Genomic DNA, 13,294 nt, shown 5'->3' on the forward strand with positions numbered 1-13,294 from the left:
CAGCTAGAAGTTGACAAATGATATCTTATACAATGTGTCACCATGTAAGAATACAGCTAGAAGTTGACAACAGAGATCTTATACAATGTGTCACCATGTAAGAGTACAGCTAGAAGTTGACAACAGAGATCTTATACAGTGTGTCTCCGTGTAAGAGTACAGCTAGAAGTTGACAACAGATGTCTTTTCTTGTGGTTTCTTGGACACTTTATCCCACTTACCTGTGATCTTATTTTCTGGTAGACATGATTTTAGCTGTGTCTTTCTAAATTATTGTGTTGTCAGTGTTAGTGTGTGCTTCCCTTATGACTCACCTGAGTCTGCTGTGTTTACTGTTGTGTGTGCATTCCTCAGTTGTTGGCTAGGCTTTGTCATCTCCAGACTTCAGATTTCGTTATCTCAGGGTTTAGCCTGCTGCTGCTGCTGCTGCTGCTGCTGCTGCTGCTGCTGCTGCTGCTGCTGCTGCTGCTGCTGCTGCCTCCCATGCTGTGAATAATGCTTGTCCTTGAGTAGCGCTGGAACTCCACGTGGTCTGGGAGATTGTCAGTTGTGGAAGCTGGAAAAGTCCTGTAGAGTACTGATGTTGATTGGTTGGGATTTTTCTGCATAACAGATTAATTTTATGGGCTTGTATCTGCCTCATTTCTGTCCTGTTTAATTTGGGGATGGGCATATTAAATTGATTTGTATTTTCATTTTTTTATGTATGTATGCCAACGTGTGTGTGTGTGTGTATGTGTATGTGTGTATGCATACATGTATGTAGCTTAGTCGTTCTGTTACTTAAGGGTTAGGTAATGCCCTGAGATGGTACACCAGGCAATTTCACCGTTGTGGGGCATCACAGAATTTACTAAGACAAACCTGGTGTGTTCAGGATGCCTCATACCTAGCCTTTGTAGGATAGCCTGTTGCTTCTAGGCTACAAAACTATATAGCATATTACTGTGCTGAAAGAATATGATCAAACTGTAGTCTGAAGGCGAGGAATTGGTAGCATGTATGGAGCATGTAACATGAATGTGCTTATGTGATTGAAGGTTGCTTCTCTAAGCCATAGAGATCTTGTTGCTCCTTCCTGGAATGCACTTTGTAGACAGCTGTGAGCCACCATGGGTGCTGGGATTCAAACCCAGGTCCCTTGGAAGAGCAGCCAGTGCTCTTAACCACTAAACCATCTCACCAGCCCTGTAACTGTTTTTTGAATTATAGATTATTTAGTAGTATGGTTAATGTCTAAAAGCAGATCTAAGTTTTTGAAGCTTTGTGATATTCCTGGCTATGTAAATTCCAGCATGGGTAATGAACATGCTTTCCATAGTTTCTAAGCTAAATTGAGATGTTTATGGCCTAGTATATACTTTTATAAATCCTCAAGTACTCACGTGCTTGTATGAAGTGATGATGCTCAAGTCTAGATTTAGTTTTCTTGTAAGAGTATCATACTACTTCCCACTATTATTATGGACATTTCTATTTCTCCATTTCATTTTGCTAACTTTTTCTTATATTTTGAGTCTTATATGAATCCAAGTAAGGCCAGATGGTGGTGGAGCACACCGTTAGTCCCAACACTCAGGAGGCAGAGGCAAGCAGATCTCTGTGAGTTCGAGGCCAGCCTAGTCTACAAAGTGCATTCCAGGATAGCCAGAGCTGTTGTTACAGAGAGACCCTGTCTCGAAATGCTTAAAAAAAAAAATTGTTAATTTTCTTTGTAATTTGTAAACCATCAAGATTACAGCAAGTCTCTGACATCTCTGACTCCATCTTCTTAGACAAGGCAAGTCTGTGAATGCAGATTTTCCCTCATTACCTCTTGCAAATTTGCTATCTGTGTTAGTCCAGTGTGGGTTCTCATAAGTCTTCATGCAGTAAATTGAATGTATCTTTGTGCATATATGTGGTGCAGGTGTCTGAACCTAAGGTTTTAAGTATGCTAGGTTTCTCCCCAGTCAATAGTGTACTTTTTTGTACCATTTAATTTTTACTTACAGATGCTCACATATACTACCTAGGTACCATTTTCTTGTTTTTCTTTAACAATATTGGACTTTGTGATATATAGGTTAATTTTTTTTCACCTTAGCAGCCATTACTGTCCTTCTTTTCTGTTTTTTTCTCTTGTCTTTATGGAGTCCCAATTAAATAGATGTCAGTTCTCTCTGTTTACCAGCTTACCTAGTCTGGGAAGGTTTCTTTTAGTAACTTGACATTTTGAGAAATGTGCTTTCTATGTAGGACATTGGAGCTCTTTACAGGAGCTCGGGCAGCAGCAGGTGAGGACTGACTGGTGCTGATTTACATGTAACAGCACAGGTGCAGAGACTTTGGTGGCCTTCATGATAACGGAAGGACAGCTGCAGTGATGTGGGCTGTTTCAGTCTGAGACTGTTGAACAGCCTAGTTAAAATAATACTGTGAAAATGTAGTTCTCATATACAAAACAGTGTAAAAAGGAGGCTGGGCAGTGATAGCACAGGTCTTTAATCCTAACAGTCGGGAGGCAGAGATGGGGGGATCTCAGTTTAAAGACAGCCAGAGCTACACAAAGAAACCCTATCTTGAAAAACCCAAAAAGGAAAAAATAAAAGTTGATGTTTAATTTGTGTTTACTATTGAGAAAATTACATTTTACTATTCATAGTTTAGAATACTGTGTGGAGTACTATTTTTTAGAGCTTTAACTTTATAATAGAAAAGCTTAGTCTCCAAGGAAGGTGAACCTCATTGTCCTTTTTCCTTTCTTTGCACCATGGCATGTTCATTCCTTTGCACTTCCCATCAGGACGGTCTTGTCAGCGTGGGATGGGTGGACTGTGACACCCAGGACAGCCTCTGCAAGAGTTTGGACGTCACAGCGAGTACCACTGCTTATTTTCCTCCCGGAGCCACTTTGAATAACAGAGAAAAATCCAGTGTTTTGGTATGTGTAACTTTATAGAAATTTCTTTGCATGTCATTGGACGCGTGCACACATTGTAAGATAATAATTGCTCACATCTTTTTAGAAATAATTCCTGAATATACTCTACGAATTATGACATACTTAGATTAGTGCATCCTGTTTTGAGATATACTTATTTGTATATATACTTTCATGGCTATAAGCAGTGTTGTACAATCTTGCATGTTCATCTTGTGTATTTCTTAAAGTGTATTTTTGAAGAGGAATACTTACAAATTTCCCAAGCTCATATTGTCAGATTGCTGTCTACTCCCTAGCCAGGAAAATATTTTATATAAGAATATTTATGCAAAATTGTAAAGATGACTCAGTGTTTAGGAGCATTGCTGCTCTTCTAGAGGACCCAGGTTTAGTTCTCAGCACCCAAGGTGGCTCACAACTGCCTAACTCTAGTCCCAGGGGATCTGATGTCCTCCTGTGGCCCACTGTAGCAGCAGGCATGCATGCCGTATACATACATAGATTCAGGCAAACACACAGAAAAATACATTTAAGGGAAATTTTAGCATAAATTTTAGTATAATTTTTAATATAGAAGCACATTTAAGAAATTGAGAAGAAAGCTGAGTTTTCAAGTTAAGTAAGGTTTTAATTATTAAACATAAATGGTGGAGTAGCTGTAAAGATAGGTTAATGCTCTGTACATTCTCTTGCTCTGCATCCTTTGCTACATATGCTCCGGTGATGACACCAAGCTCTAGGATAAAGTACAGGCGGAGGTGAGGGAGGGGTGAGGGGAGGAGTGTTCACCTCCTGTGAACATTTTGTTTTAAAGCAGAGACTTGACTTCCGGGCATGTTCAAAGAAATTTTTTTTTTTTTTTTTTTTTTTTGGTTTTTCGAGACAGGGTTTCTCTGTGGTTTTGGAGCCTGTCCTGGAACTAGCTCTGTAGACCAGGCTGGTCTCGAACTCACAGATCCGCCTGCCTCTGCCTCCCAAGTGCTGGGATTAAAGGCGTGCGCCACCACCGCCCGGCTCAAAGAAATTTTTGTCTGTATGTTTTGCTTTTAAAAATTCATACCTATGTGAGATTTGGTTTTCTAAAACATACATAATCGTTTTTTCCAGCTCTAGGTACTTATTAATAGAAATAATGTAATATTAGAAGTGTTTTAATATTAAAAATCCTAAGAGACTAAAGTGTGGACATTGTGTAAAATGTGGTTAGAACTGAAATTAAGCAAGCATGTTTTCCTGATGTTGTAGAATTCACTTCAAATTGCAGAGAGGATGACCACAGAAAATTTTACTTATTGAGTTAGCGACTCATAATTTGTTTACATAATTATTTTTTAAAAAGAAAGAAACAGCCTAACTTTCTGAAAAGATGTTGCAGTAAAGAGTCTTCCTACACAAGGCTAGTGACTGGTGACCCACGTTGCTGTGGAGCCTGTGTAACAGCACTAGGACACGCCAGCGCCACAGTGTCCTCTCTGCATGCGTGATACGTGTGCACATACATGCATACTAATGGACTTTTAATTGAAAAAGTCCAGTTATACAGTTCTTTAGTAGTTACCAAAATATGGCGTACTTTTCAAACAGTCTCATTTGGAATAATTTTAAAAACTGCTTAATTTACATGGTTGTTAAAACTTATTCTTACACCTTAACCTGTAGAAGGTGTAATAAGATGTCAAATACAATAAATGAGAATGTTCTTAGAAAGTTTACAATATGGTTCCTTTGTTCTAGTTCCTTACTTCATTGGATGCTAAGGAAATATACATGGAAATCATACATCATCTTCCAGACTTCGAACTGCTTCCAGCAAATAAACTAGAGGTGATGCTTTTACAGTACTAATAAATGCTGACAACCCTGCAGGTCATAATAAGTTAACAACAGAATTTATTTGTTGCTGGGAGAATCAAAAATAGCAGTTTTGAAGGATTATATATTAATTCTGGGAGAATTCTGATTACAGAAATTGCAGTGTTTCTAATTCAAAAGATCTTTACATCCTTGAAACTGAGCTTTGAGAGGACCAGCAAGGTAGGATACGGATGACAAAGTAGCCTCGGTCTGAGAGCACAGCTGTTCACTGGGATTAGGGAGCATCTTCCGATTGTGTTCACAGTGTGCAGTCAGTAGCAGACTCAGCCCCTTTAATCTGTTCATCACTTGGCGCTGGATGGAGTATCTTTACCAAATATTTTATTAAACATAAAACATATGATTTCTCCAGCCCTTCCCAAGTCTTAAGTTATTAAAGTCATATTCTTTTCTCGGAACAGCCCTTGCTTTAAGCTTTCTGACCCAGTGACCTATCTCTTACCGTGTACTCTAGAGCGCTATTACTGCTGACCTCAAGAGAACAGTGACTGATTTAGAGGAGACTTTGAATTAACAAGGAGGGTAGCTAGCGTTTATTTTATGTCAGAGAAGTGAACACTGGATCCTCGCCCTCTGCTGACCTTGTTCCTTCTTGTCACGTCAGGATCGTCTGGCGCATCATCGCTGGCTCGTGTTTTTTCATTTTGGAAAAAATGAAAATGTAAATGATCCTGAATTGAAAAAACTGAAAACTCTGCTTAAAAATGAGCATATTCAAGTAAGGAAAACTATACTTTGCCTAGCTTGTGGGCATCCTTGTTTGTCTGCCTTGTTTGACTAAAGGTTTGTCAATTCTTTTCTCTTTGCGCACATAGCTTTAGTATCTGTGGATAGAATTGGTTGGTAGAGCACTCACACGGTGCGCATGAGGCTATGAGTTGGATCCCGGTAGTGCAGATCCTGGCAGCAGTGCAGATTTGTGGTCCTTGTCGAGGCAGGAGGGTCAGACGCTGTGGTCATCCTGAGCTAGGCAGAGAGAGGCCAGCCTGGACCACACAAGAGTCTGTGGTCCTGGAAGTACGTGTTCAGTTTTCTTACTGATACCTTTTGGTGTGGAGACTTAATGCTTAGACCCTTACTGTTGTGCCCCTGATGTTGGTCTGTTAGTTCACCTTGTCATTTGCTTTGTTTTAAGGAAATAGGACCTAGCTGTAGTGTCCCGGAACTCGTCCCCACCTCTCTCCTGACTCCTGGAATTGTGGGCTCTGCTACCATGCCCACTGCAGAGCATTTTCCTTTCCTTTTACAGTTCCTAAATAAGGCATGGATTATTTTGTTCATTGTCCATGTATATATTTGTTCCCCATCGTTTGTCTTGATTGCACTTTTACTTTATTGTATTCTTAGGAGCTGCATATGATACTAGTTGTCAATACTTGTGTGTGACTTATATGAAAGGGATACTTATTAGTGGCATTCCCTAAATAGTAATGATTGTGAATACAGTCCTATATACATGACTAGGTGTGGAGACTAGAAGTCAGCATTGTATGTCAGTCACTGTCAACCTCATTTCTGAAATGGTGTCTCGGGGGCTGGAGAGATGGCTCAGCGGTTAAGAGCATTGCCTGCTCTTCCAAAGGTCCTGAGTTCAATTCCCGCAACCACATGGTGGCTCACAACCATCTGTAATGAGGTCTGGTGCCCTCTTCTGGCCTACAGACATACACACAGACAGAATATTGTATACATAATAAATAAATAAATATTAAAAAAAAAGAAATGTTCTGAAATGGTGTCTCACGGAACCTCAGATTTGCCACTTGAGCTATAAGCCCCAGCCATCCTTTTGTCCCTACCTGTTCATCCCTGGGACTAGAGGTGCAAACCGCTGTCCCAGGTTTTATTGTTGTTTGATTTATCTTTGAGATTACAGTTACATCATTTCTTCTTTCCCTTTCCTCTCTCCAAACACCTCTCCTTGCTGCGTTTCAAGCTATGGCCTCTTTGTTGTTGTTGCTGTTGGTTTTTGTTTTGTTTATCGAGATAAGGTTTCTCTGAAGCTTGGAGCCTGTCTTGGAATTTGCTCTTGTAGAACAGGCTGGCCTCTCTCACGGAGATCTGCCTGCCTCTGATTTGCTTCCTGAGTGCTGGGATTAAAGGCGCGCACCACCACCACCACCCGGCTCTCTGTGTTGTTTTTAGCATGATACTGGATACTGAACTCAGGTCCACGTGGTTGTCTGGCAGCAGTTTATTTTTTGAGCTGTCTCTCCAGGCCTCTGAATGTAATTTTTGAATCACATTCTTCTCTACTTTCTGTTCATAGTCCTGGTTCATTTTTCTTCCTGGTCATATGATTGTTATTATTATTTTTAATGGCTCTTTTGTCTTAAATACCACGTTTCCCTCCTTGGTCTATCATTTGCTTGTGTTATTTGTGCTATTTTCTTTGACACTGGAACGTCCTTTTTCTGCATTATTTTGAAGTGCCTCGCTTGCAAAGTTACCTTTGCTCTACCACAAAGTGAAATAGCCCCTATGTTCTTTTCAAGAATATTTTTCTTAAAGAAATTCTCATTTTCTTGGGAATTTCTTGCAGATTTCTAAATTGTCTGGGAAGCATTCTTTATTGAACTCAGTATTAAATCCTGTAAATGAACCATTCCTGTAAATCTCTTTATTTTATAGCCCATTGACTTCTAATGTCATTTGGAGATAGTTGTATGGATATTTAAAAAACTGTATAAAATGTGTTTTATTCAATTCAGTGTTCTACTTTCCAGGTTGGAAGGTTTGACTGCTCCTCTGCACCGGGCATCTGCTCTGATCTCTACGTTTTCCAGCCCTGTCTAGCAGTGTTTAAAGGACAAGGAACCAAAGAGTATGAGATCCATCATGGTTAGTGTGCTTTTCTCTTGCTGTGCTGAAACACCATGACCAAGGCAGCTTCTAGGAGAAGGGGTTTACATGAGAGCTTATATTCCAGAGGGGTAAAGGGCCGTTCACTACCACTGCAGGCAAACAAGGCAGCAACAGGCCTGCAGCAGAGACAGCGAGAGCTCACGACTGAACTGCGGCAGGAAACCGTACACACTGGGAATGAGGCTCTGAACTCTGTAAAGTTTATGGTGGTGACACATTTCCTCCAGGAAGGCCACCACCTGGGGACCACCCATCCCAGTGAGACTAGGAAAATCACATCTTAGCTTTCAAATAGAAATTCTCTGACTGTGATTTGTATTTTGTGGACACAATTATTGTCAAGAATTTGCTCTCACTAGCAAATATGTAGAGAGATATTTTAATTATATAGTTAATAATTTTATTATGCTTATTCTTTTAAAGGTCTTTTTTAACATTTGGATAACTATTTCAGCTAAACATCTGAGGGTGGCACATCACCGTGTGGGGATTTATTGACAAAGCAAGCACCCCTGTGGTCTCCATCTCACCATCCCTCATTCATTCTCTCCGCTAACCGGTAGCCCTGCCTGCCTGAGAACTCAGACTTCATTAACTGCTTTATCTGATGTTCCGAAAGACGTGCAGTTAAATGAGTAACAGATACTGATTCAACAGAGGCTTCTTGAGCCTCCCCTGTTATCTCTGCTCTCTTAGTATGAGGTAATAGAGTTGCAAGATAGGAACTCTTGGCTTAGATACTCTTCTGTTTCTCTAAAGAGACACCATGACCAGTGCAGCTTAAAAGAGAAAACATTTAATTTCCTTGCTTACAGTTGAAAGCGTTAGCCCATGAGCATCATGACAAGGGGCAGGCAGCAGGTTGGTAGTCACAGTGCTGGAGACACCCCAAGAGTTCACATCTGATGTACAAGTTGGAGGAAGAAAGAGACTGGGCCTGGTACGAGCTTTGACACCTCAAAGCCACCGCTAGTGACACCTCCACATCTTTCCCAAACAGTTCCATCAGTTGGAAACTAAATATTCAAATATGTGAGCCTATGAGGACCATTCTTATTCGAACGACAGTAGCTGTGCTCTCAAGAAGTTTGGACGACAGTGTGATAGGGACAGGAGAGCTCTCTAGGGAGAACATGACAGATGCTCAGTGGCCACTATGTAAATCTGAACAAGATCCAGGGGGCTTGTCCTTGTCATAGGTCAGTGGGAGCATGTGAATTGAGCATGAACTGCTTAGCTGCTTAAAGCAATTACAGAAGTAGGGTCCTTTAGCTTAAAGCAGTGAGTTGTGACCCCCTTGGCAGATTTCTGTCTCTAAAAGTATTTACATTATGATTCATTACAGTAGCAAAATCACAATTATGAGGTAGCAACAAAAATAATTTGATGATTGAGGGTCACAAGGACATAAGGAGTTGTATTAAAGGGGAGCATTAGGAAGGCCAAGAACCCCTGGGCAAAGATTTGACAGGACCACCCTGACCACAGGACAAGCATTGTCAGATCACAGCTCCCAGTGAAGAGGAGCACTGAAGTTGAAAGTGTTGAATAACTTGCCCCCAACATAGGCACACACAAGTGACTAACTCTAAGACCTGAACTTAGGACTCTAAGCTCTGTTAGAGCCTCACAGCAAGGTAGGTTATACTCTGAGCCATGCTGACCTGAATTCTATGTACCTAAAGCTCAAACTGACCTTGAACTTGCAGTCTCCCTGCCTTGGCCCCTGTAGTGCTAAGATTATATACACACTCTGTGCCCAGTTGGAGTGACACCTGTTACCTATGAAATGTTCCCCATCTTCTCTGTTCTCTTTGCCTATTTTCAGATCCATCACCTCCTTTGTCTGCACTCGGCACCCAGCACACTATTTTCATGCCACTGCTCTGCATTTTGAGTCTTCTGGAGAATGAGTGTTAGGCTCCTCATATAGCAGCAATGGCATTGTCTGTTTTGCTCACTGTTCTGTCCCCAGCACCTGGACTATGTCAGGCATGTCTAGGAACGCTTTAAGAGTTGTTGCAGGGTCAGGGTGCTTTCACACCTCTTTCTGCCTGTTCTCGTAGCCTCAGCACCCACCTTTGCCCCTCTCCACAGAGATTAGCTTCACCCACTTTTGACTCCTGAACATACCGAGGTCTTTAGTCCTTGTGCTGTCGCACAGGGCTCTGCCTTCTGAGTTACAGTCACTCTTTCCGCTCCTCCAGATATTAGCAAACCCCAAATTACCCTTCCAGACTTACTCTCTTACGTAGGAAGCAACTGAGCCTGTAAGCATGTCCCTTTATGTTGCTAATAACTTTACTGCACCTTGCACTCAGCACCTCTGTGTCCCAAGTAAAATAGACAGACTAGAACAAAATAGAAATGATGTGAGCTGTACTTAACTTCTAGAGACTTGAAGAGAACGCAGAAGGTAAAGTGTTTGAGTGTGGAGTAGTATCCTTTACCTAGATAACAACCATTTGGGAACAGCCATCTTAGTTTTTCTTGTGACATTGCAGTCAAGGTAGATGAAGGGGTAATCAGAAAGCTTCATGGAGCCAGAGGCCTTGGTTCTTCACTGTGTGCTCAGTCTAGATTGCTAACAGTGTGCTCGCTGACTAATCCCAGAATAAGTTACCTGAAAATGAGAAAGCAAGACAGAAGTAACACATGAGATCACAGCCCCATATTCTGGTGGTCACTTTGACAGGAAGTAAATGGCATTGGAGCTGTCTTGGAAGGAAACTGGGCTTCAGTAAGTGTAGATTGTACTTACAAAGAAACTGAGGTAGAACAATCTTCTGAGATTAGAGGAAGCCCTGGAAGAACAATGGCCACGTTACGATGTAAAGTCTAGACAATGGCTACCCAGTAGAGGAGGTGATAAAACACAGTTGGTTTTTTACAGACTTGAGATAAGAAGAGAGCCCTGTTGATCTTAGGCCAGCAGGACTTCAAAGATGGGAAAGGTCATTGTTGGGAGACAAAGATTCTGATCTTCTAGGGAAAGGCACTGGAATTTCATCCTAAGAGAAAACAGGGAGATACTTGGTTTTAGAAAAGTCACTGCCCAGGGTAGGTAGGAGGCAACATTAGAAGGGACAGCAGAAGCTGCCTGGTCACTTCGGGTAGGACTGCCATACCTTAGATGGTACCTAAGAGGTCAGTAGATCGGTTTAAACCTTTTAGAAACTCAGTATCATTTAGTTTTTGTTAGTATATAGGGGATTAAGAGAGGAGTCCTGTAATTGTCCTAATTTTATGTAGTGAATTGGACTTAAGAGTTACGGACTTTTTAGTGAGGAAGGATTAGGCATCGACAGGAAGTAGAGTGTGTAGATCACAATTGAGTATATACCTTGGTTTCAGTAGAGAAATGTAAGCCAAAAACGAAGACATTAAGTAGGCCTGAGTGAATATGAGTTAATGTGAGTGAAACAGGAGAACCAGTGATCGGGACCACCTTTCAGGGTGCTCAGAAAGAAAACTGTGAAGCAGTTCAGGAAACAGCACTAAAGAGAACAGGCAGGAGAGTAACATCACTGTCATTTCACCTGTCCTGTCTGTTGAACCGTGACAGTAGGTATGTGTCTGACTCAGTGCTCATCTTCATTTTGACTGCTGAGTAAGTCAGAAGGTACTTAGGGAAAATGGAGTCTCATAGTTAAGAAAAGTCGTCTGCCAAGCCACAGAGCATGCTCTTCAGACTGTGGCAAAACATTGAATGCACTTAAGTTTGGTATTTGTTGCTTTCTAAGGGTGACTGCAGTAGCCGTAGGAAAATGGGTGCATTCACTAGTGTGGCTGTTAGAGCAGTAGCAGGGGGCATAGGGCTAGGGCAAGAGATGGAGAGGACACAATCATAGGGGAACAGGTAGGCAAGAACCCTCTGGGTGGGGGCTGGAGAGATGGCTCAGTGGTTAAGAGCATTGCCTGCTCTTCCAAAGGTCCTGAGTTCGATTCCCAGCAACCACATGGTGGCTCACAACCATCTGTAATAAGGTCTGGTGCCCTCTTCTGGCCTGCGGACATACACACGGACAGAATATTGTATACATAATAAACAAATATTTTAAAAATAAAAAAAAAAAAAGAACCCTCTGGGTGGTCTCATCTAGGCACCTGGGTAGCAATCTGCTAAGTCTGAGAATATGAAAGAGAGACACATAGGGGTTGGGGAGAGGGTGGTCATTCTAAAACAGATACACTAAGTTTCCAGTAATCAAGTACATTTTTCCACCGGACAATTTGTAATACATATTTCAAATTCAAGAGACTACTAAAGGGATTATTGTATTTATGAGGTGAGAAAGCATTCCTCAGAGGCCTTGTCATTTAGTTCAGGAAACAGAAGAATGCCCAATAGAAGGGATTCCTGGCACAGCAAGCCAAGGAGAGGGTGTGGAGCACAGGAACCCACCAGAGCCAGTCATCCATAGGCCTTCTTGTTTCTTATATTTTAAGTACTAAGATTAGAATGTTTCCGTACAAAGAGACCACATACTTTAATTTCTCTCAATTTATAGGAAAGAAGATTCTATACGATATACTTGCTTTTGCCAAAGAAAGTGTTAATTCCCATGTTACCACGCTTGGACCTCAGAACTTCCCTGCAAGTGACAAGGAACCATGGCTTGTTGACTTCTTTGCCCCGGTGAGCTGTTTTTATTTGTCATCTCAAAAAGCCATCCCCTCGACAACTGGAACATCAGTCTAGAACTGGGGGCCCTGCTGCTCCTCCGGGCGCTCCCAGGACGAGGCTGTGGCAGAAGGTGCTGTGGGACAGACCACGGCACTCAGCGGAGACAGTACAGGTCTTCCCTCCCTCGTCCTCTCTCGCTCATGCTCACTCCTCTCTTCCAGTGGTGCCCGCCCTGTCGAGCTCTTTTGCCAGAGTTACGGAAGGCATCAACGCTGCTCTATGGCCAGCTCAAAGTTGGCACACTAGACTGCACAGTTCACGAAGGACTCTGCAGCATGGTAAGACGTTCAGTATTAACACAACCTTGTGATGGCAGTAATAGTGAAACAGTTTGAGCAAAATTAATTGTAGTTGAACTGTAAATAGATCTGTAGATGGCTGACTGTACGCAACTTTGTTTACCAAATTCAGGCATGTGTTTGAGGCATAAAATACTTCCAAAATTTTCCGTCTTCTTTAATTAAGTCTTTGTGCTTTTGTAACATATTAAGTTTTAGTAGTCTGCAGTTTATTCTTTGGATTTCTTTTTACTTGTCAGTCTGAGTAGTTTGATTTGAGCAGGCATGATATCCGGTTTAAAAGAACCGCTCATTTTCACGATGTGGAAGTGGCAATATGTTTACGTGGGTGATGACATTATATATTAAACATACTCTGGTTGTTATGAATAGGGTAAGAGTGATCCAGACATGGAGAGGTATAGATTATGTAAGAGTAGCCATGAGTGGATGGTAATCATAGCTATGTGAATTCATAGTGGTTTATTTCCTTTTCTATAATATGAATCTTTAAACTCAAAAACTAAAATGTTAAAGAAAAAAATGACAAGAAAGGTAAAACCTGTTTCTTTTGGTTTTTCGAGACAGGGTTTCTCTGTGGCTTTGGAGCCTGTCCTGGAACTAGCTCTGTAGACCAGGCTGGTCTCGAACTCACAGAGATCC

The 13,294-nt window shown here is 41.5% G+C and overlaps 1 protein-coding gene across 1 annotated transcript in view; it reads left to right on the top strand.

Annotated features, from left to right (window-relative positions):
* Dnajc10 (DnaJ heat shock protein family (Hsp40) member C10) overlaps nt 1–13,294 on the top strand; it is a 37,816-nt gene that overhangs the window by 13,480 nt on the left and 11,042 nt on the right. The window contains exons 10-15 of the mRNA XM_005346640.1: nt 2,786–2,923; nt 4,661–4,750; nt 5,406–5,519; nt 7,528–7,642; nt 12,178–12,305; nt 12,515–12,631. Of these exons, the coding sequence (XP_005346697.1) occupies nt 2,786–2,923; nt 4,661–4,750; nt 5,406–5,519; nt 7,528–7,642; nt 12,178–12,305; nt 12,515–12,631 (702 nt within the window). The remainder of the gene's footprint in view (nt 1–2,785; nt 2,924–4,660; nt 4,751–5,405; nt 5,520–7,527; nt 7,643–12,177; nt 12,306–12,514; nt 12,632–13,294) is intronic.

This window comes from Microtus ochrogaster, chromosome 4 (genome assembly GCF_000317375.1).
Source record: "Microtus ochrogaster isolate Prairie Vole_2 chromosome 4, MicOch1.0, whole genome shotgun sequence".
Taxonomy (NCBI): Eukaryota; Metazoa; Chordata; class Mammalia; order Rodentia; family Cricetidae; genus Microtus; species Microtus ochrogaster.